The sequence below is a fragment of the Python bivittatus genome, unplaced genomic scaffold, assembly GCF_059951505.1.
Source record: "Python bivittatus isolate LINGU-HERP-01145 unplaced genomic scaffold, Pbiv_v1 ctg000480_np1212, whole genome shotgun sequence".
Taxonomy (NCBI): Eukaryota; Metazoa; Chordata; class Lepidosauria; order Squamata; family Pythonidae; genus Python; species Python bivittatus.
This window is the reverse complement of record NW_028277075.1, coordinates 85,100,410-85,121,728: the sequence shown is the minus strand read 5'-3', so window position 1 is coordinate 85,121,728 and position 21,319 is coordinate 85,100,410. Positions and strand designations below refer to the sequence as shown.

The following is a 21,319-nucleotide window of genomic DNA, read 5'->3' as shown; positions in this document are numbered from 1 at the left end:
CCCAGATTTCACTCACCTGATTGTTCTTGTTGCCCTTCCCTGCATTTTTCTTACAATGCATCTGGAACTAGGCAGAGTATTTGGGGATGAGGTTTAAGCAATACAGAATGTAGAATGAGTAATAAGAGTTGAGAGGGGAGGTGTTGGTCAGTCTGGCATGTTTTACTTCAGCATCGGTTCTGTAATTTTTCAGATTGATTTATATATCTAGGAACTCAGGAAAAAGGATAATAGAAGCACATATTGCCCATGTCCCATCAGTATAATGTGAGGAAGTTAAGAGCCAAGTTGCTAAATTTTGTCTATTCCCTCTGTGCATACAGCATGGACTACTCAAAATACATCACAATGATTGACGTGATATTCTTTGTCAAATATTAAGTTGACAAAATTTTCATACATAATTTTCTTTTTTATTTTAAAACTTCTGTCTGACTTTGGATTGTAATAAACTTGATCTGTCTACTTTCTTAATAACACAGTATAGTCACTTGTATTCCTTGCATTGCTGATGGAGATTGGCCGTAGCTAAGAGAGCTCATGGCTGGAATGGGATTTAACAAGTCATCTTGACTTATAACACAAGTTTAAGTCGTTAGCCCAAGCTGTAATGTACTAGAAGAAAGTTCCAAAACTGGCACCAGACTAGATTTACCTGCTGGGCTTTTAAGATTCAGATGGCCCATTAGCTCTCTTAGATAGAATACAACCCATAGTTTTCTGCTATGAGAATGGGTCACAGTGATTCCTGGGCTTCCATAACTGCTTTTTTCTATTTCCTCTCATGCCCACAAGAGGGCAGTCTTCCCTTATGTTTTAATTCATCCACAATGGTCTGTGATGTCCAAGCTTAGTCTGTTGTGGCTTTCAGCTACAATGAGTGGGAATAATCAAATTATAGTTTGGGAACTTATGGGTTAATGATATACAAGACTATAGACTATTTAATGCTTAGGGCAATGAGTGTTTTCTGTTGAATTAATATGGAAACCATTCAAGCATTCAATCTGTTCTGTGTTTGCAGGGAGATGGCTGGGTTTATTATAACCCTCTCTGGAAAAGAATGCCTGCAGTACAAAATCATGAAGTGGACACTAACTAGATGCATTTCTTCAAAATAATTCTTCTCTTTTGTCTAATCTCTACAACTTCCAAAATGCTGTATCTGACTATGAGTCCTTTTGGATTTTTATACAATTGCACAAAATTAAATAAGCAGAAAAGAATAAAACTTCTAGGGCACTTTAAAGTTGTAGAAAATCAAAAGGTAGAGAAAGAACATTTCCAGCTATGTTTCTGCTCCCTCATTTAAAAAAACAACAACCTTATATGGCACTCAACATTTTATTTGAACATTGTCTTTTTAAGCACACTCTGCAAAAGCTGCCTAAGATTTCTTTTTTAAAAAACAAACCTAGATGCAGTGGCATTGAGAATTGGCCAGGCTATTTTGCTCAAATGGATATATATCCGGAATAAAACCTGAACAGTGTTTTAAAATCTGGGCTTCGGTTTGCACCCATTTCTGAACTACTCAGTGCTCCTATAAAGAGAAGCCATCTTTTGCTGCTCTGGATCACCTTTGCTGAAAACCACGAAGAGGAAACTTTTCATAGATCTGACCTTGGAATCAGTGTTATGAGATGCCTGGATCAGAACTTGACACTACTTTTTAAAGTTATTTCTTGGAAGCAGTATGTGCATAGCAGTGGAAGAATGAGGGATTCATGTAAGCTACATCATATTTAAAGCATTATAAAGTAGTTTAGAATTGTAAGTAAGGGGTTTTTCCTGTCTACAAAAGAATAAAGTGGGAGAGGAAGATGGGGCAGAGGTAAAATTCAGACCAATTTTCGGCTGATTTTTTCAGCCTCATTTCCTTAGTGAGCTGTTTGTAATTGTTTCATGCTGTAAATACCATGAAAATATTTAGTCTCCTTATAAACAAAGGTTGAGACTTGAATTATGCAACCTTTTTTTTTTTAAAAAAAAGTTATTTCCTTTATCTCTCTGCCCCTCCCTCTCCTTACTCCTTGGATCATCTGTAAAACAGAGTGAGTGTTCTAAGCTGTCCAGGCAAGTAATTTCATTTCTCTTCTCTGTTCAAAGTGAAGCATTTGTGTGTGCCCATCAAGTAGAAGGACTGTACCTTTAGTTTTTCTATAGAACCTGAAAAGGCTTGCTTTTTTGCTATGGGAGTGCATACAAAACCAAATGCAATCTGATATCAGGAACCCATGGTCAGGTAAAAGTATCCCTTGTTTTTTATATTACCAATATTTTATTGAAGTCCAAGAATTGCTGGCAATTAAGAATAGTACTGATTTATGGCTTTCATTCTTATTACTATGAGCTACCTTAATTTTTCTAAGAGTGGTGCCTTACTCTATTTCTTATGATGTAGTCTTCCAATCAGTGTATATACCATAGTCAACAAAAAACAGCCTCTCCCTACCATCATGAAAATATGTGTGTGTGTGTGTGTGTGTGTCAAGTGCTTTTATTTTTCCTTCATGCAGAGGGATATATTAGTATATTTAACCATCCAAATGTGGTTAAATAACCATGCTCATACTCCACAAAGGCTAAAAAGAACTCAGAGGAATGAGTTTGGGGTTTTATGCATACTGGCTGATATTCCCTTGTATTTCTTTTTCTTTTTGCCGTGAAATGCACTGAAACCTTACTGTGAGTTGTGTATGATACCATGTGTGATTAATGGGGAGGGAAGGAAATAAAATGATCAAAAGGAACTCTGTTTTCTCTGCTTTAATAATAATGAAGTAATCAATGCTGACTGCACTTGGAGCTGCAGAGGGTGGTAGCCAAGTTTCCAGTGCCTAAGCTAATGGCTTTTAATTGCTGATAGTATCTCTCTCCCTCCTCCCTTAAAAACTCACATGCCAGTTTATGGTGATTCTGGCTAATTGAATGAGATACAGTAAGCAAGCTCTCAGCTTTCAGGCTCTTTAGAGTTCTGCTGAGTAACAATCTACTTGGAATATTGAACTTTCAATGAGACATGCTAACCAGAAGGGAAAAAAAAAAAGTCGCTTAGACTATTCATCATGATTTAAAGCAAATTTATCCCAAATAAGTCTCACCAGGTTCAACAGAACTTAGCTTCAGTTATGATGCATGTTGCAAAGAGTTATACGTACATAAATAACTGAACCTTGTACACGTAGAGATTTTTATGATATGATTCATTTGTAACTCAAGCCTTATATCAGGGCTGGTCCAATGAATGCCCTGAATTCAGGAGGAGGACTAAGGTACGTATGAGGAGGATGTTTGTGCTGAAAAGTCCTGACTTCTGTTCAGAAACCCACATGTATTGGTTTGAAATCCACTGTCCGTTTATGGTCCATAAATGTAGAACAAAAGAAAACAAGTGAATTATATTTTCCTCAGTTAAATAAAATTCCCTGGCTGTGAGGGAAAAAGGATGGTTTCTAATTAAAACTTGCAATAAGGTACTTCAGGATTGGGATAGCAGATTTAGATTTTGGACTCATATTGGTAACACTTTGAATGTGGTAGCAAAATGGTTCTCAGCAAGGTGGTTGGGTTCACGCATCCCGTTAAGTGATTTTTAAACCATTGTTAAACCCATAATGGCCTGGTTCCCATATATGTAAGTCATTAACCATGGCTAATAAGTCATAACAACTGTTTTTACATATCACACTAAACCAAGACCAAACTGTAATCTGACTTTGTGCATTGTTCGATTCTGTATTAAAACCAGGAAATCCATGATAAAAGAATTTGGTTTTTAAAAAGAGTAAAAATGTAATGTTTATATTTTCATTTCATTTCATTTCATTTATTCTCATATATATATATATATATATATATATATATATATATATATATATATATAATCTTTAAAAAAAAAAAGATAGGCTGGGTCAATATCTAGCTCCACATTTAGAATTAATATTTAAGAAGAAAAATGTTTTAAATGCAAAAACAAATGCCTTGTGTATTAATGTTTGTTTTAGCATGAGTGGTCTTTGTTCACACGGCAGAGTTTACCAATGTAGTACCCTCACCTCTTTCCATTCTACTAATGTGAAATCAGAGCGACTCATTCTTGGACTCATGTTGCATTTCACTGTACATTCTTAAAAAGTATTAAAAGATTAATATCCTGTGTTGAACAAAACCTTAATATAGTCTAGTATAAAAGGGTCTTACACATTTTTTATCCATTCAGGAGCCTAAATGATGGGGCATATATTTGTTGGATGACATGCCCTATTGGTGGTTCTGTCCTGTTTTTATTTCTCCAGTCATTGGATGTTCCTGTCATTATTTTGATGTTCATCTCTTGAGCAACCCATTTTGTTTGCTTCATTGTCAATGCTGTTGTTGTTGAGAATGTCATCACAATCTGTTTGTGCCATCAAGTTGAATCGCTCTGCAACACAGTGGGCTGTAAGTCTAGCTTCGGGGTCATGATCCCAGCATTCTGTGATGGTGTCACACAGAAAATGCATTCCCTGAAATGAACAAGAAAGAAACTATTGTGTAACTTCCTTTTTAAATGGATTGTTCTCTAAATGCACAAAAATAAGGTTTCTAAAGGCCCCCCCTCCCAAAAAAGCAGAGATACATTTATATATGCAATAGATACTTGCTATTCCATACATAGATCTAACTCTGTTTTACTGGAAATTTCATGCAGGTAAATTTTGAATATTTAGAAATTCTATTAATTAGATTTCATAACTGATAGGTTGGCAGATAGGATTTACTTAGTCACACCATAAATATGGTGGGATGAGGGATCAGTGCAAATGCAGTAGCATCCATGCTTAATTGTTGTGAAGAGACATCTTGTCCATTGTCAACCTCCCTCCAGTCCCTTCTCTTGTGTAAATTCCCCACTTTGATAACTCTGATTACTTGATTATTTTATTTGATAAAATTCTAACACTCAGCTGTTCCTACAATCTTAGTCCTACAATTAAAGCTATAATTTAGTTGAAAGTGCTATATTTTCTTGAAGGGAAGATTGCTTGAATTTAAGAATATTCCCTACCACCACCACCACCACCCCCTGAATCAACCAACCAACCTAAAAATACAGACAAACTTTTAAATGCCCATCATCCCACCTTGAAAACTAGAGTTGTTAGCTCCAGGTCTCCTCCTCATGACCTGCTTACTGTGGCACATGTGGCCTGAGTAATTTTTAAGGACAGGTCCTCACGTCATAATCTCCAACCCCTTGCTAAGGTGTCCTAAAGCAGTCTTTGTTTCTTCTGGTTTGGAAGTGATGTTTTCTTTCTCCCAATGCAAGATTTCTCAGATATTCAATCTAGGGTGCTTCATTGACAAGTCTGGAGATGACACATCCAGGGAGAGCGATCTGCTCAGGTCCAACTGACCTAGCATTTTTCCTGCAGGAATGCACATTCTTTGGTTCCTGGGTGCTATAGGGTTCAAGGATAGGTGGAAAGTGGCTGTCTGAATATAGAGGGAATAAGGAATGGCCTTGAAGGAGAAGAAGACTGCTACCAAGATAACTGTCAGATAAATGGGGCTTGACCCAGGCCAAGAAAATAACTTGAGAACGCACAAAGATAAAGGCTGGGAGAGCACATTCAGACTTGCAAGATTCTGTTACTATAGCTGCTACAATAAAAGTAGTCCTGACCTATACGGCATTCATTTCTTAGTCTGGTCTACCTTGTAGGGCTGACATCAAAGAAGCCCCAGCTGAAATCAGAACTTCAAAATTGTCCCCATCTGTCTATATAACCACACTTGTATATGTGTTGTGCATATGTGTATGTGTATACTTACCAAAAGCCACACTTTAACAAGAAAACAGGGCAGAACACAAAAACATATTAAGCAAATTAATTACCTATACATTATTTATTTATTTTGTGCCTTCAAGTCATTGTGGATTCCTAGTGACTGGCTGGACAAGTCCCTGCAGTTTTCTTGGCAAGATTTTGTACCTACACTAGAACTCGAAGTCTCCAAGTTTATAACCTGGTGCCTTAACTCCTACACCAAACTGCTTACCTCTGAAGAATAAGCTACCTTACAAAACTAACTGATCCTCATTTGCATATATCAGCCATTCTCCTTGTAACACACAAAATAGGCTCTCACCTACTCTCTGCTTCCTCCCTCTAAAAGTAATAGAATTAAGAGAGAAACTGGGATGGAAAGGGGCTGCACTGCGAAGAGAAAAGTAGAAGCAAAACTGGACAGAAATGAAGTAAGGGACACTTTTATGCATTAACAAAAAATGTAAAATTCAGCAGGCAAAGAGCTCCTTCCAAGCAGAAAGGCTAATCTTTAAGGGCATCCAAGCTTTAATTCATAGGTACTTGGGGGTTTCATTTTCTTTTCAAATCTTTAGCTGCCCTGAAGGGACTCCACCAGTCCCTACTGGAAAAAAAAGTATGAGAAGAGAAGATAGTTTTGAAAGAACAGAAAAATTAAAACGAGATAAGAGGTGGTAGTCCACAGAATTTTGCAGTCTAGCTTTAAAAAGTTAGACTTTGTACTAAGGTTAAGTTTAGAGTTAATTTTAGGGTGGACTTTTTTACAAAAATTCTAGCCAAGAAGCTGATGCAATGATATGGATTATTTTATTTCTGCAGTTACGTATAAGAATCAGAGAATGGTAGCAAAGCTGTCTCTTAATTCAATCTGTTATTGTAAGCAAGGAGAGTTTTCCACTTTCTTCCTTTTCAAACTGCACTTCTTTATTTTGCTTGCTGAACACATGCTCAAACTATCCTAAATTCCTGCCAAAGAAAACAGCTGCATATTCTACCTTCTTCCCAGTGTGATGTCCAGTACTTCTTACCCATATCCTGCTATCAGGACAGACACTCTGTTTTTCCCACTCTGGTTATACCCAAGTTCTACATTACAGATAAGTAGGAATCAGCTAAATCTCTGGCTGCCATTTTTGTGAGCGTAATATTTTAATTGTAGATTAAGGTACCACGGATGACAGATTCCAGATGATAGTTAAAAAGAACAGAGCCTGCTTGCAGCTTTATCATTACATGTTTTAAAATAATTTAGCATAACTTTAGATTTAGATAAAAAGCTGAAACAAAAGAATATGCACACTTACTGAAGTATTGCTTTGCAATGTCCTAAATTCCCTGTATTGTTCATTTGACAGTCAAATTAAGGGTAACACACAGTACTGTACATAGAAGGGCAATATGCAGTAATAACTTGGCCTAACGGTGTACATAATCTTTTACACATTTTGATTCAGTGGAGTAAATTAGCCTTTCATTAATAAAGGCAGGATTTTTTAGTCCAATGGCTACTTCTTGACAGTGTAATTTCAGAGGACACTCAGTATTGGTTTCATTGCTGTCTATTGAAGATGAAAGGTGTACAATGGATTCCATCAACTTAAACTGTAACTGGGATTTTTGAATGATTACCCGTGTTTTAAAACACTGAGCACAGAGGGCAGTGAACCTAAACTTTTTGTTCTCTACAAACAGAAAAATAGCTATAAAAATTATTTGAGGAAGTGGGCGTTCAAAAAATGGAATCTCCTCCTCTTAGAGTCTTCTAAATGTTTAGGTTCTACCATCTCATCCCAGATGTCTTCTTGCAAAATTTGTTTTTACTTGGATTCAGTCTCCTACAAAAACATGTATGCCTTGCAGCACCTGAAATGCCAGCCCTTCCCAACTGGGCACCCTCAAACAGGATTGGTCTACAGTTCCCTTCATCCACAGGAAGCATGGAGGACATTCAGCTGGGGAAGGCTGGAAAAGGTATTGCAGCATCCAGCCAATCTTAGCTGTTCTTGAAAGAGCAAGGTACGGTCAGACCTAGAGAAAGATGACTTAGATAAGAAATTACCAGGAAATCCTACGGCTGTAGACTGGACTGGGAAGTAAAAATAAATAAATAAATCTGGAAGAAGGCAATGGTACAATTGTACTTCTGTATTAGTGCCAAGAATACTACCCGCATGTGTCCATATAATCACCATACAATATACTGTAAATTGTAAGTACTGAGGTCAGAGAGAAATTAAATAGAAAAAGGGCATTGATGGGATTGATCAAATGTATCTCAATTACTATTGTTAGGTTGTTCATGTTATATTAAGGCTTGCTGTTGTGAGATGTTTAAGATTTAAAATTTAGCACAATTTAAGATGTGCGTAATTGTTATTGGTCACTTGCAGTAACACAACACATGCTGCCTCTGGAAATCCCTAGCAACAATAAGTTCAAACATTTCCCACATGTCTAAAACATTCCTAAGTCCACCTCTAAACATCCTCAAAATGGCTTATAAACCAATCCATATGAACCCCAGGATAAAATACTAGTAATGGTGGAGCAAGCCAGTTTGGTGTAGTGATTAAGGCACCAGGCTAGAGAGTGGGAGATGGGGAGTTCTAGCTCTGCCTTGGGTACAAAGCCAGCTGGATGACCTTGGGCCAGTCACTCTCTTTCAGCCCTAGGAAGCAGGCAAGGGTAAACCACTTCGAAAAACCTTGCCAAGAAAACTGCAGGGACTGGTCCAGGCAGTTGCCAGGAGTCAGCACTGACTCAAAGGCACACACACACAATGGTAGAGCAGCCAAATGTATGACTGGTTTTGGTATAAAGAAGAGACTTTAGGCACAAACCTGCAGAGGACCAGAGGCCTTGAGTCAAAAGAGATCTTGGGCAACAGCCACCTTTCATAGATGCTTTACAAAATTGTTTACTGTGTCTTTTGATCATGTAATAGTTGCCGGAGATTATAATCTTATGAATTTTAAATTATATAAAATATTCCTCCTAAAAATGTACTTATAATCAAAATTGGAAAGTGATGCAAGCTTATATGCAAGAATTAAACTTGAAGAATACTTGGGGTTTATATCGCCCCACCAAAAGGGAGTGTACATCTATTTCTTATGCCCACAGAGCTTGTTTTAAATTGGATTATTTTTTTATTTCTGCTTCTTTACTTGGTAATGTTTTAGATTTGAGAATTAACCTTATTGTGATCTCAGATCATGCTTTGGTTACATTCACATTTCATGTCAAAGATGTCCACTCAGTTCATGATTGGTGGTATTTTAATACTTCTTTGACAGGGGATAATGTTTGTTTATATTAAACAACAAACACCACAATTCTTTGAATTCAATGAGATTCTACTAGTCTACAGGTTGTATGGGATGCATATAAGGTTTATATTAGTGGGTGCGTTATTGCTTATGCCTATGTGAAAAGGAGAAAAAAAATTTGATTAAAGCGGGTTTACTGATATATGCAAGGAATCCCAGTCAGTTTTATTAAAAATAGACAAGTGGATAATTTACCTTCAATAATATATGTTATGGATCTTAAGATAGATTGCATTCTGCTGTATTAGTATCTTCAGATGCTTAAAAAGTAGATATGGATTGTCACATTTTATTAAATGGATTGCAATTTGCTATATGTAACCAAAGGAAGAGTAATTACAAATTAGTTAATTTCTGGAAGAATAGAGTTACAGCAGGGCGTCTGTTTGGTTTGTCCACTGTCTCTGTTGCTTTTTTAGTTAATCCTCAAACCATCAGCAGTTTGTGTTAGGTAATCTCATGTTATTATTGGATGCATTGGTAGATTCTGAGTATAAATTATTTCTATATGCTGATGACATTTTGGCAATATTGGATAATTATTTCATTGCCTAACTTGATACAGATGATTCAACAGTTTGTTAATATTCAAGTTATAAATTGATTGGAAAAATGAATTTACTTTCTTTGAGATCTGATATATTCACTAAAAGAGGTTGGGTTTTGTCATCTGTACAGAATATACTAAATATTTAGGATTATATATAGCAGAAACCTTTCAAAATATGTGGAAAGTAATATGGTTAATGCTATAGATAAGGTTGCTATGGATATTAACAGACAGTTTAAAATTCCATCAAGTTGGTGGGCTAAGACTAATATTAAAATTAATATTACTCCAAACAGATTTATATTTGAAGAGGCATTCCAATGTTAATTCCAGATAGATATTTTATTTTATTCAAACAGATTATTTAGGAAATTTATGTGGGAAGATAGGCCGCCAAGAATTTCATTGGCTAAACTGAAACTGTCTGGTTTTTGGTGCATTATTATTTCAGTCCATCCTAGCATTTAGTCCATGGTGGTTTACTTCCACACACCTGTGCATTTAAATGGGCTACGTGTACTTAGACTGAGTATTCATCATATAGTTAATTCAGCTCAATATTTGTCTCGATTGTTAAGAAAGGTTATTTGATGGACAAACTTGCAAACAGGTTGTATTCCGTTTCTCTCTGGTTCAGCTAGCCCTTAGTCTCTGCACTGTATATCCAAAGTCCCCCTCCAACAAGCCCTTTGATAATCCAGTCTTTTAATGGAATAGATTGAGTCAGATGAAGGAGATGACAAACAAGTATGAGGTTAGCCCGTGCAAGAAAGCTGCAAGGTACAGTTCAGCAACATATTGGGCCATAGGTCCCTCCTCAAAAAAGTCAACAACAACAGAACATTCCCTGTGCACAAACTTTCAGTCTAAAGGAACAAGAGAAACAAGAAGGAAGAAGAAAAAACAAAGCAGGACCAGCTGATAAACATACGAAGTTCTGTAATGACTGGCTAACAGAAATCATTCCTGAAAGAAAAATTAAATAGAAATGGGTTCTGTGATGCGCTGCTTGTTTCTCCTGGCACTGAAATGGCTGCTGTTAGGTTAACAGGTCAGGGCTACCAACCCAGGATGAAATTCTAACTTGGGAGCACAGTTAGACTCTGTCCCTAGATCTTTGTGGTTAAGATGTCATCTAAGCTGAGAGATCACCACATAGTCACTGATTTTGAAGGGAAAGCAAAAAAGCTGCAAAAATCTTTTTGATAGCTAAATTAGATTTTCTGCAGAAATCAACTATGAGTAACATAGTTTCAGAGTAATTTATTTATTTATTGGGTATATAATTCCACTGATCCTCTTGGCTACAAGAAGTTGGACATTCAACAAAAGAAAAGACTCTACTGGTGAACTTCCCAAAGCTATCATACCACTTTTAATAATTTTATTATAATCAGCATACAGACATCACACTGATGACTTACCTGGTGTGCCAACCAGTTATTTGGTATTTCTGGTCGTTCTCGACCATATAGCACAATGTCTCTCATAACTTCCATGCAAGGTTGCTCCCGGACCTTTGATCCAAAGGGTGGTTCATAATTCTTAACCTCTATGATAATGGAAGAAATGAAAGAAATTACAAATGTGGTATTGCTGTGAATCAAATAAAGGGGAAAAAGTCCTACAGGCTTATTTTCTGTGTGCTTATTACGACAATGATCAAATGCTACCAAGTGACTGCAGGCAAAGCAGCCAATAAATACATGAGCTCTCCCACCTGCATAGCTAGATCCACATCCCAGCTGGTTTCTTCATATAATTGGGCAGAGTATATGCAGCTGGATTCAGGAGGTGATTAGTTCTCTGAGGGAGAGGTTATACCTCCTCAGAAAGAGGGGGTGGTGTGCCCTCTCCTGAAGAATCCATCTCTTGATATGGCCATATCTGACAACTTCTTTCCTGTCTGCAACTCTCCCTTTGAGGGGAAAGTTGTTGAGAAAGTGGTAGGCACTCTGCTACAGAGGATTCTAGAGTAAATGAACCATCTAGATCCCCTTTAGTCAGGATTCAGGCCTAGTTATGGCACAGAAACAAAATTAGTCACTTTAGTGGATGACCTTCATCAGGACTTGGATGGCAGGAATACATTCCTCCTCATCTCATTAGATCTCTTAGCAATTTTTAATACCATCTACCACAGTATCCTTCTGGACCAACTGCAAGGATTGAGAGTAGGAAGCACCATTTTGTGGTGTGTCCATTTCTACCAGAGTGGGCAGTTCTTGGAGTAGTCACGGGGGATAATTAGTAGAGACCTTGGCAACAGCAGTGTGGAGTGCTGCAGGGCTCAGTCTTCTTTCCTATATTATTTAATATACATATGGAAACTGCGCGGTGAGGTGTAATCGATTTGCTGCTGACTATAATGGTTGATTCACAGACCATATCACCAGTTCATAGGAACACCTTTAGAAAGAAACTGAAAAAAAAATCTCTGTCCAAATGTATTCTGGAATAAATGGATTCTAATTTGGAAATAGTTCAGTTACTGAAATTCTTCTAATCCTATCCATTACATCTCAATAAATCTTGTTAAAGAAGGCAAATCTTGCTTGGAACAATTACTTGTGATTGAGGCAGCTGCCAATGAGCCAGAAAATGACATTTGATTTTAAATCACCAGGTCAGTCCAAACTGATGATGCTGTAGAAATCTTGAACTAGTGTCTGCAGTCTATCATGGACAAGGTAGGGATAAACAAGTACCAAGATGGAGTTAGTATGATGCTGTAGAAATCTTGAACTAGTGTCTGCAGTCTATCATGGACAAGGTAGGGATAAACAAGTACCAAGATGGAGTTAGTATGTAAATATCTGTGTTATCTAAGAATATTGGCCCTGATAATTGTGTGGCCAAAGGAGCTGGTCTGTGACGTGGGACTCCTCCTGGACTCATGGCTCCTCCTGGAAGACCAGGTGAAGCCATGATCAGGGGTTCTTTGCCCAGATGTATTTATTTTTTATTTAATCAGTTTATATAGCCGCCCATCTCAGCCAGTGACTCTGGCTGGCAAGCAGTATTAAAAAGTAAAAAACAGAAACGCATGCAAACATTAAAATACCAAAAAAAATCACACCAAACATTAGCCAAAAGACAGGCCCCTTCACACACTTGGGGGCTTCAGAGCCTTACGAAAGGCCAGCAGGGTTGGGGTCAACCTGATCTCTGGAGGGAGAATATTCCAGAGGATGGGCATTATGGCAGAAAAGACTCATCTTCTGGGCCCCGGCAGAATTCCTTAGCTGATGGGACCCGGAGCATTTACATCCTGCCAGGTTGGATAGGGCAGACAGAAACAACCAGGGAGACTGTAAGTAACCTGGTCCCAAGCCATGAAGGGCTTTAAAGGTGACTACCAGCTACCGACTACCAGCACTGGCTATGTCTCTGTCTGGACCAGGAAGCCCTTGCATCAGTAACTCACACTGGATAACACCAACATATTCTATGTGGAGCAGCCTTTGAAGATTATTTGCAAGCTGCAGCTGGCCCAGAATACAGCCAGAGTGCCAGCTGGGGAAACCTGCTATAGACTATCCCATCTTGAGTTCACCACGCTGACTGTTGGCATGCTTTTGTGCACAATTAAAAGGGATGGACATTACCTATTAAGCTCTACATAATGCGGCTTCAGGATACATGAGGGACTGCCTTATGAAATATGATCCTACCCATCTGGCCAAACATCTAGAAAGAGTCTTTGGAGAGTCCCATCCCCACATGAGGCAAAGGGACTGTGAGCTGGTTGTCAGGCATTCTCAGTGATAGCCACCACACTTTGAGACATCCTTTCAGCATCTGGCCTGAAAGGTACTCTTTTTTGGAAGGCCCTGAAGATAATTTTATGTCAACCAGCCTGTGGTCTTAAGTATGATTGTGGGTACCCTCTAAGTTATTTTGCTTATGGTCTGTTGTATTTTCCTGGTTTTGCTGTGTACCACTTAGAGTCTACTAAGATTGGAGCAGTATACAAAAATTGTAAATAAATAAAGAAAAGACATAAATAAAACTACTGTTCATGGAAACTGATTGTAAAAACAGGATAAAATCAGTCATGGACCAAATCAGCTGCATCAGAAAGATGTGGTGGAGTCAATAGGATGGTACTTCTCAGAAAATGGTCACCCCGCATATGTCACGTCACTGAAGATGTATTTGGCTACTGCTTCTCCTTTGTATTCAGCCTGCAGTGTCAAAAGGGAGCTCATAATTGTCCAACTTTTTCAAATATATATATAGAAAAAGTTGGAATACACACACACACACACACACACACAGCATTAATTTCTGGACCCACATCTGATTAAAATATTCCCAATCAAAAACAGTTTGGAAATTAGTAGGAGAGTGTTATTGTTCCTACAAACCTATTTTTCATTTATTGACTTTTGTTGAGATTATCATTGAAATAATACAGTATATCATTTAGTATCCTGTGATCCTCTTAACTGTTTTCTCCAAGAGTCTTCATACTCCCTGGTGTTGAGCTTCAGCTAAAGTGAAGAGCAATTTTAATATAATTTAATTATAACAATGATTTCATAGTGGGTAAGTGATGCAATCCCATAGGAATCACATAAAGCTACATTTCAATGAGCCAGATCACCCAGTCATGCTCTAGTGTTGTTTGATGTGCCTTGATACAGGTGACTTTTAAATTCAGAGACTAGGTGTCTTCTCTACTGGGCCTGGAACTTCTTCCATTTTGGTAATGCATTTTCTCATGCTGTCTGGCTAGTAGCTTGTTGGAATAGTCAGATTTATACTGTCTATGATAGGAACAGTATTCCAATAATAATTTGAGAGTGAGAGATGATTCAACCCTCCCCTATGGTCGAGAAAAAGAAGATTTAGAAACGTTGGTTGCCTTACCTCCTATAGCATCACACCTGGAGGCTATCTCCCATAAAACCAGAGCCATAGAATAGACATCCATTTGTTTAAAGGACTCCAGATCTTCAAGGTTCACTCTGGATTCTAAAACTTCAGGAGCCATGTATCTGGCAGTACCTACCTAATTATAACCAAATACATATTAAAACAGGTACATATGTGTAAGTGAAAGAGAGAAACCATATCAACTCAAAGGCGACACTAAAATCTATGACAGATCTATCCCATCATATGAAATGTCTTGTCACAGGCTTTGGTTACAAACTAAAATTCAGTTTTAAATCATAGTCATAAAATACGAAACAGCTCCAATTTTTTATCTCCAGAATTTTGCCCAAGGAATAAGTTAACCGTAGTGTTTGTATAGAAATTTTGTGTAATGGTATATAGAGTGGTACCTCTAGTTACGAACTTAATCTGTTCCGTGACTCTGGTTGCAACTCGAGTTGGTCTCAAGTCGAGGTAAAGTTTCCCATAAGGTTCAATGTAAATCCGGTTAATCCGTTCCCCCCTCCGAATTTGGTCACACCACGAGGCAAATTTCCCCATAAGGTTCAATGTAAATACAGCTAAACAGTTCTGAAACATATGCATTTTATTTTTAAACCTCAAAAACCTTCCAAACGCCACAAAAACCTTCCAAACGCCACAAAACACACCACAAGCCTCACCGAACGTCTCCTTGCTACCGCGATCTCGCCCACAGGAAGCCGCGACCGCAGGCAGGGAAAATGGCCGCGGATCCGGTTCGTAAGTAGAGGCAAGTTCGTAAGTAGAGGTAAATTTCTGGGGCCGGAGCTGGTCGTATCTCGAAAAATTCGTAAGTAGGGGCGTTCGTAAGTAGAGGTACCACTGTATTTAAAAAATCCTTAAGAAATACTCATTTGTACTCATTTTGGTTTGACAAATGCTCCTCCATATCTCTTCTGTTTTTCCAAAAGATAGAAAACAAGGGGCCTTCTGGAAATAACATGATTTTAGTCTGAGATATTAACCAGCTGAACAACAAAGATGATTCTGAGCCAATGCTGAATATAGAAATGCTGTGTGTAAGTGCATGTGTATGAATGTGTGTGTGTGTAAAATTCCCCTCTCACCCCTATGGGTGAGATGTGTCTTCCTCAATCTCAGGTCCTCTACCAGAGGCCTGGGAGTTGAGGGTTCTGCGCAGCATCTTAGCTGTTCCTAGCACTGCACTCCTCTTGGCAGAGAGCTCGGAAGTTGTTCCTTGGGTCTGTTGGAGCCATTCTCCCAGCTTAGGAGTCTCAGCCCTGAGTGCTTCTACCACTCCTGGGACCACTTTGGCCTTGACTTTCCAAAAGTAAAAATATCTACTGTATATCAGAAATCAATGCACTACAATCTGCAATCATTGCTAGCCACCATGTTATTGCTATGGGTAGAGATCCATTACTTCTCTACACCATTGGAGTGCCAGTCCTCAAACAGTAGAGCCTGCCAGGTTTTGTTGCTTGATGGCATCTCTCTAAGCAATGGGACAGGCCAAGTTTTCTAATTGCAGGATACAATGCATGTTTGTTTATTCAACTAGAAAGGCAATACAAACAGATAGGTAAATAGACCATAAAAACCAAAGAATAGCATGAGTTATAACCAACTGTGAACTCCTGTGTAGGAGTAAAGCACAATTGCTTAGAATGCAAGGCACATCTGGTTTCCAAGGTATGGAGGATGGTTGCTTAAATTTCAGAAGCTCTTTGGTTTGAGACACACCCAGCCACCTTCACAGCTGGTTATACTGCCGTACTAGGAAAGAAAAGGCAATGATTGTGCTCGCCTAGCATGCTTGGATAGATCATGTCTACATCTAGCACGCTATGTAAAATCAGAAAGCCAGTCTATTCACATTTAGGAGAGGGACCATTTTAATCCCAAATCCTTTAAGTCAATTGTTAGTCACAGCATCTTCTCCTGGTCTTGGCATCTTATGAACATTCAGAAATCCAGTAACTTCTGGGTGAATGATTCTGCTCTATCCAATCAGTTCTTCAAGGAAAGAAGATGGATGTGTAGCAAGACTGGTGGTCTCATTCTGGCAACCACCAAAGATACTTCCCAAACATTGACTGGCTAACCATATCCAAGCTCCATGCACTACTGCCTGGCCAATGAGGAAAGAGCCACTGATATTATGAAGCTTTGTGAGTATTCTGCTGGCTCAAGTGATCATGGAAAATGAGGCAGGGCAGGAGGAATTTGACAGGGACTCTGCATTCTCCCAATAAAATATTTGTACTCCCTTGTATTCATGACTTAGATGAAGAATGTTTATCAGATTCACCAATGACAGAGGACTGCATGGAATAATTAACAATTAAGAAGACAGAAACAGTATTCCAACTGATCTTCACAGGTTAGAGAAGTGGGTTGAAAATTACAGAATGAAATTTAATAGAGATAAATGCATCATTGTTGTTAGGGAAAATAAATCGTGTGCACAGGAATCCAATGTGAAGTAACTGTCTTGGTAAAAACATGAATGAAAAGGACATCAGAATTGTAGTTGACCGCAAGCTGAATATGAGTCATTGATAAGACATAGCTGCTGAAAATGCAATTTTAAGGGGCATCAATAGAAATAGAGTTTCCATGTCAAGTGAGATGGTGGGCTCCCTTTACTGGATATGTGGAAGTAGATGTTGGCAGCCATCAGGGACACTTGAATTTGGATTCATGCACAGAACAAGTGGCTGGACTCCTAAAAGTCCAGCTGTATCCTTTTTTATAGACTGACCCAGTTAGTATGTTTTTGTGCAGCCAGATCCCAAATAAAGAAACTGACTGAGTTATTGCTTATTATGAGTGCAGGCCCGAGTAGCACATCTGATCTGAAAGGGTACAGAACAGGTGCAGCATTCATAAAACTGGACTGATGTCAAGCAAGTCTGTTGTAAACAAGCAGAACAATCCTGTATGGACAATGAACATGGCTACTGAGAGCAGAAGTGATATCTTTTGCCACCTGCCCAAGCACAGCTGAGCTAGTGAGAACCTCAGCTGATAAGAAAGGGGAGGGTGGGAACTGAAACGGACATTGCAATGGAAACTCCAATTCTTTTAAAAACAGAACCATTAGCAGAAAAGAAAAAAACATCCACTACAGTTATTAGCTGCTTATAGCATGCACAGAAAGCAGATCAAAGGTTGCCACAAAGAAATAATTTAAAATATACCTTCTTGTGATGGTTTTAACATAGGAAATCTACTACTGCATATAAGCCCCATAGGGCTTAGGTGGAGAAAGTAGACTGTAAATTTAAATAAAGGCCCTTTATGCATAGAAGGGATGGTAGATTAACTGCTGGTCCTGCCAGCAGTGTCCCATGATCCCATATTTTCATGTTGAACATTAACATCTGCACAGGGGGAAACAAACCATGTAGAGTTCTATACATGTGTGTTTTCGTGCAATATGGAACCCTCATGTTGCACATGCCTGCTCAAAAGGAAGCATACATAGGATTTCTTTTCTCTTTACGTATGGCTGTGTTCCAGGTGAGGAAATAAGTGGGGTGGAAAAATGCAAGTAAATATGTTGGGAAGAGTGATAGCAACAGTGTGTTGGAGAAATGCATGAAGCCCTCTTCAGTTGAGTCACCCATGAAGGGGGCCACAACCTTTCCTATTTCCCATCAAGCAAAATAAACTGCTCTATCAGTTCTGTTCTGCAATGCTCACCTGTCCACTATTAGCAAAATCTTCCACACTTAAAGATGGATCCAGCCTCAGAGCAATTCCAAAATCACAGAGTACACATTCTTGATGGTTCTTAATGAGAACGTTTGTGCTTTTGATATCCCGATGGGCAATGGGAATTTTTGGACTGCCACAGGCAGTGTAGTCACTGTGCAAGTGGGCCACACCACTCACAAGGGAACCTGCCATCTTTTGCAAGTCTCTCCAGCTGAGAATATTCCTGGACAGGTAATCCTTAAGATTGCCTTGGCTGTGGTAGGCAGTGATCAGCCAGTATTCTTTCTGAAGTCCAGAGTGCCTCTCCTCTGCGGTGAGGAACTGAAGGATGCTGCAGTGCTTCAGGTTGGCATCCGTGAAGATCTGGCTTTCGTTTTTCCACGATGCAAATTCCTCACAAGGGAAAATCTTCACAGCCACTGTCTCATACTTGCCTGAAGATGCATGCTTCAGTTTGGCTTTCCAGACTTCTGCAAATTGCCCTTTCCCCACTCGTTCATCCAACTCAACCGGCAGCAGTTCAGCTATATGATTGAGGCTGCTGGTGCAGGCTGGGTGAAGAGCAGAATGATGATCTATCTTGACAGACAGGATCTCATCGTAAGTAGCGGCTCGGCTTGATTCAGGCAGCTCATGACACTGAGTATGTTTCTGAGCCCATTCCTTGGACCTCCTCCTCTGTCGATGGGTTCGGCAGAGATAGAATATCACTGTGATCATGATAGCAACTAACAGCGGGGGCAGCAGGCTGATGGCTGCCACAGGAATGATTTCCTTGCTTTGTAGCATGGAGTATCCTGTGGTGAAAGGAAAAGGAAGAAATAGCAAGACTGTTTCCACATACGCAAACCAGTTACTTTGAACAGCTTTCCCCAGTGATTCATAGCACTTTTAGGAACCAAACTTTTCGGCACAAGACTTGGGGCCACAGTCCAGAGAACCCACAATTTTATCATCAAACACAGGCAACAGTCCTATACAGTCCTACACAGAAGGTGCACCTTTCTCTCAATCGTTCTGGTGACATCAGTGAAGGGTTGGTCCTCCGCTAGTATTACACAGTTGCCTGTAGGAGGAGCCTTTCTCTTCCTATGCCTCTTTTACAGAAGCTGGAATGGCACTACGAGGTTTCCTGCTCCCGTGGTAGCAGAAGATTTTGGAAGGACTCAAAACAGGACTCCCTGCTGTTCACTCCTGCCTTCTTCTCTAGCGACCTCTTCAGTGATGTCTTCAGTATGACATGAAGAGGAGAGGGGCTACTTGCTGCTTCCCTGTTTCAACTGAACAGGGCTGTATATTCTTCTTCTTTTTATTCTCATTGTTCTTGTTATTTTTTTTAAAAAAACAGCTATTCTTATCTCCCATTCCCCAATTACAAGAAGTCAGTAGCAGGCACCAGCCCCTTTCTTCCTCTTTTATTTCACTTTTAACAGTTTGAGTATGCTACAGAAAGAAGGATTTTCCAGATGTCTTCTAGGCAGCCTTCTGGGAAGGCATTTAGAAGTTTTTTCAGGCCATCAAGATGCTGACTAGGATAGCAGCTCCACTGTAGGGCACTGTTGCCCATATTAGAAAGTTATCTTTCTCTCAGCTGTCAGGAAAGGCAGTGTGGGGCTCTCCCCACCTCCCTTTCTGCTGCTATGCTGGGCCTGCTGTCCCCTAAAGGAAGGTTAGCATGCTGCAAATTAAAACCTCAGACTCTAAGCATGATGTCTCTGGGTTATACACAGGTCCCATACAATGAAACTATAGCATAGCTACAACTTGGTGCTTTACTTTGTAGTGTGTCCATTTGCCCAGGTGAAGAAAAAGATAGCTGTGTTAACTAGATATATTACATTAATTAAATACATTATGTGCATGAAATAATGACATCATAATGAGAGCCAGTTTGGTGCAGTGGTGAAGGCATAGGCTAGAAACTGGGAGACTGTGAGTTTTAGTCCCACCTCGGGCACAAAGCCAGCTGGGTGACCTTGGGCCAGTCACTCTCTCTCAGCCCCAGGAAGCAGGCAACGGCAAACCACTTCCGAAACCTTGCCAAGAAAACTGCAGGGACTAGTCCAGGCAGTTGTCAGGAGTCAACACTGACTCAAAGCTCCCCCTCCCCCCCATGAATGAAATACAGAACCTGGAGCATCTGGTTCTGCATCCCTATAAGAGACCAGAGATCAACTTTCCTCCACCACCCCCCACCCCTCAGGATATGCTAGACTATATAATCCTGTAAATTAGGCTGGTAAGAATGGAAACTATACTTTAAGACATCTAGGGAGCACCAGTTTGGGGGAAAGTGCAGTAGGTCAATTAACTGATTCAGCATAAAGCCGCATCTTATGAACACCACATGGCTGAGCCAAATCGTTTTGCTGATGGAAAGTAATAATTCTTCCATGAACAGCTCCCCGTTCTTGAATAAGAAAACCCAAGAGAATGAAGATGGAAAACTTGGGTAACTCATTTGTTCCAGGCTTTTAAAAATATAAACGTTCCTGTTATTAATTATCAGGCTACTTTAAGGAAGAAAGCATTAAACCAAAGTGCCTTATCTTTCTGATAAGCATTTACGTTCACCAAGAAACAATATGGATTGAAAAAATAGAAAATACTAAAATAAGCTCTATAAAGTAATGCAACTAACTCAAACAGCAGCAGTCCATTCAGATTGATAAAATCAAAGCTGTTTTAAATGGAAAGGCTAAGATTAGCAGTACTTAAAAACCTAGGGAATCAAGTAGATAAAGTCTCCTCTGAGTGGAGCTGGACTCCGGGTGACCTCATGGACAGTCCAGGTCGTTTTATTGGCAAAGCACAGAAGTGGTTTCCCACAGCCTTCTTCTCAGGTTGTTTTTTTTTTTTTTTAACTCTCCTATCTCACCAACAGCCTTGGAATTCCCCCATCCAAGTACTAACCAGGTTCTGAGCCCAGACAAGGTCACCATTTTTTAGGCAGAAAAACAAGTACCAACACTTAAATGACAGTGATAAGAGTGTCATGCTGGGGATGATGTTCCAAA

General features: G+C 39.3%; 2 protein-coding genes across 4 annotated transcripts in view; one reads left to right on the top strand and one right to left on the bottom strand.

The window, feature by feature from the left end:
- The window catches only part of OSBPL11 (oxysterol binding protein like 11), a 73,323-nt gene extending 62,261 nt beyond the window's left edge, over nucleotides 1–11,062 (top strand). For all 3 annotated transcript variants that reach the window (XR_015797183.1, XM_007427967.3, XM_007427965.3), the window contains one exon: nucleotides 1,025–11,062. Coding sequence is in view for 2 of the 3 variants with exons in the window: in XM_007427967.3 (XP_007428029.2) it covers nucleotides 1,025–1,102 (78 nt within the window). In the remaining variant the exon portion in view is untranslated. The remainder of the gene's footprint in view (nucleotides 1–1,024) is intronic.
- The window catches only part of LOC103063579 (TGF-beta receptor type-2-like), a 51,463-nt gene continuing 34,436 nt past the window's right edge, over nucleotides 4,293–21,319 (bottom strand). The window contains exons 4-7 of the mRNA XM_007427964.3: nucleotides 18,288–19,099; nucleotides 14,568–14,709; nucleotides 11,117–11,244; nucleotides 4,293–4,508 (exon numbers count right to left, since the gene is read on the bottom strand). Coding sequence (XP_007428026.2) covers nucleotides 4,299–4,508; nucleotides 11,117–11,244; nucleotides 14,568–14,709; nucleotides 18,288–19,099 — 1,292 coding nt within the window. The 3' untranslated portion in view covers nucleotides 4,293–4,298. The remainder of the gene's footprint in view (nucleotides 4,509–11,116; nucleotides 11,245–14,567; nucleotides 14,710–18,287; nucleotides 19,100–21,319) is intronic.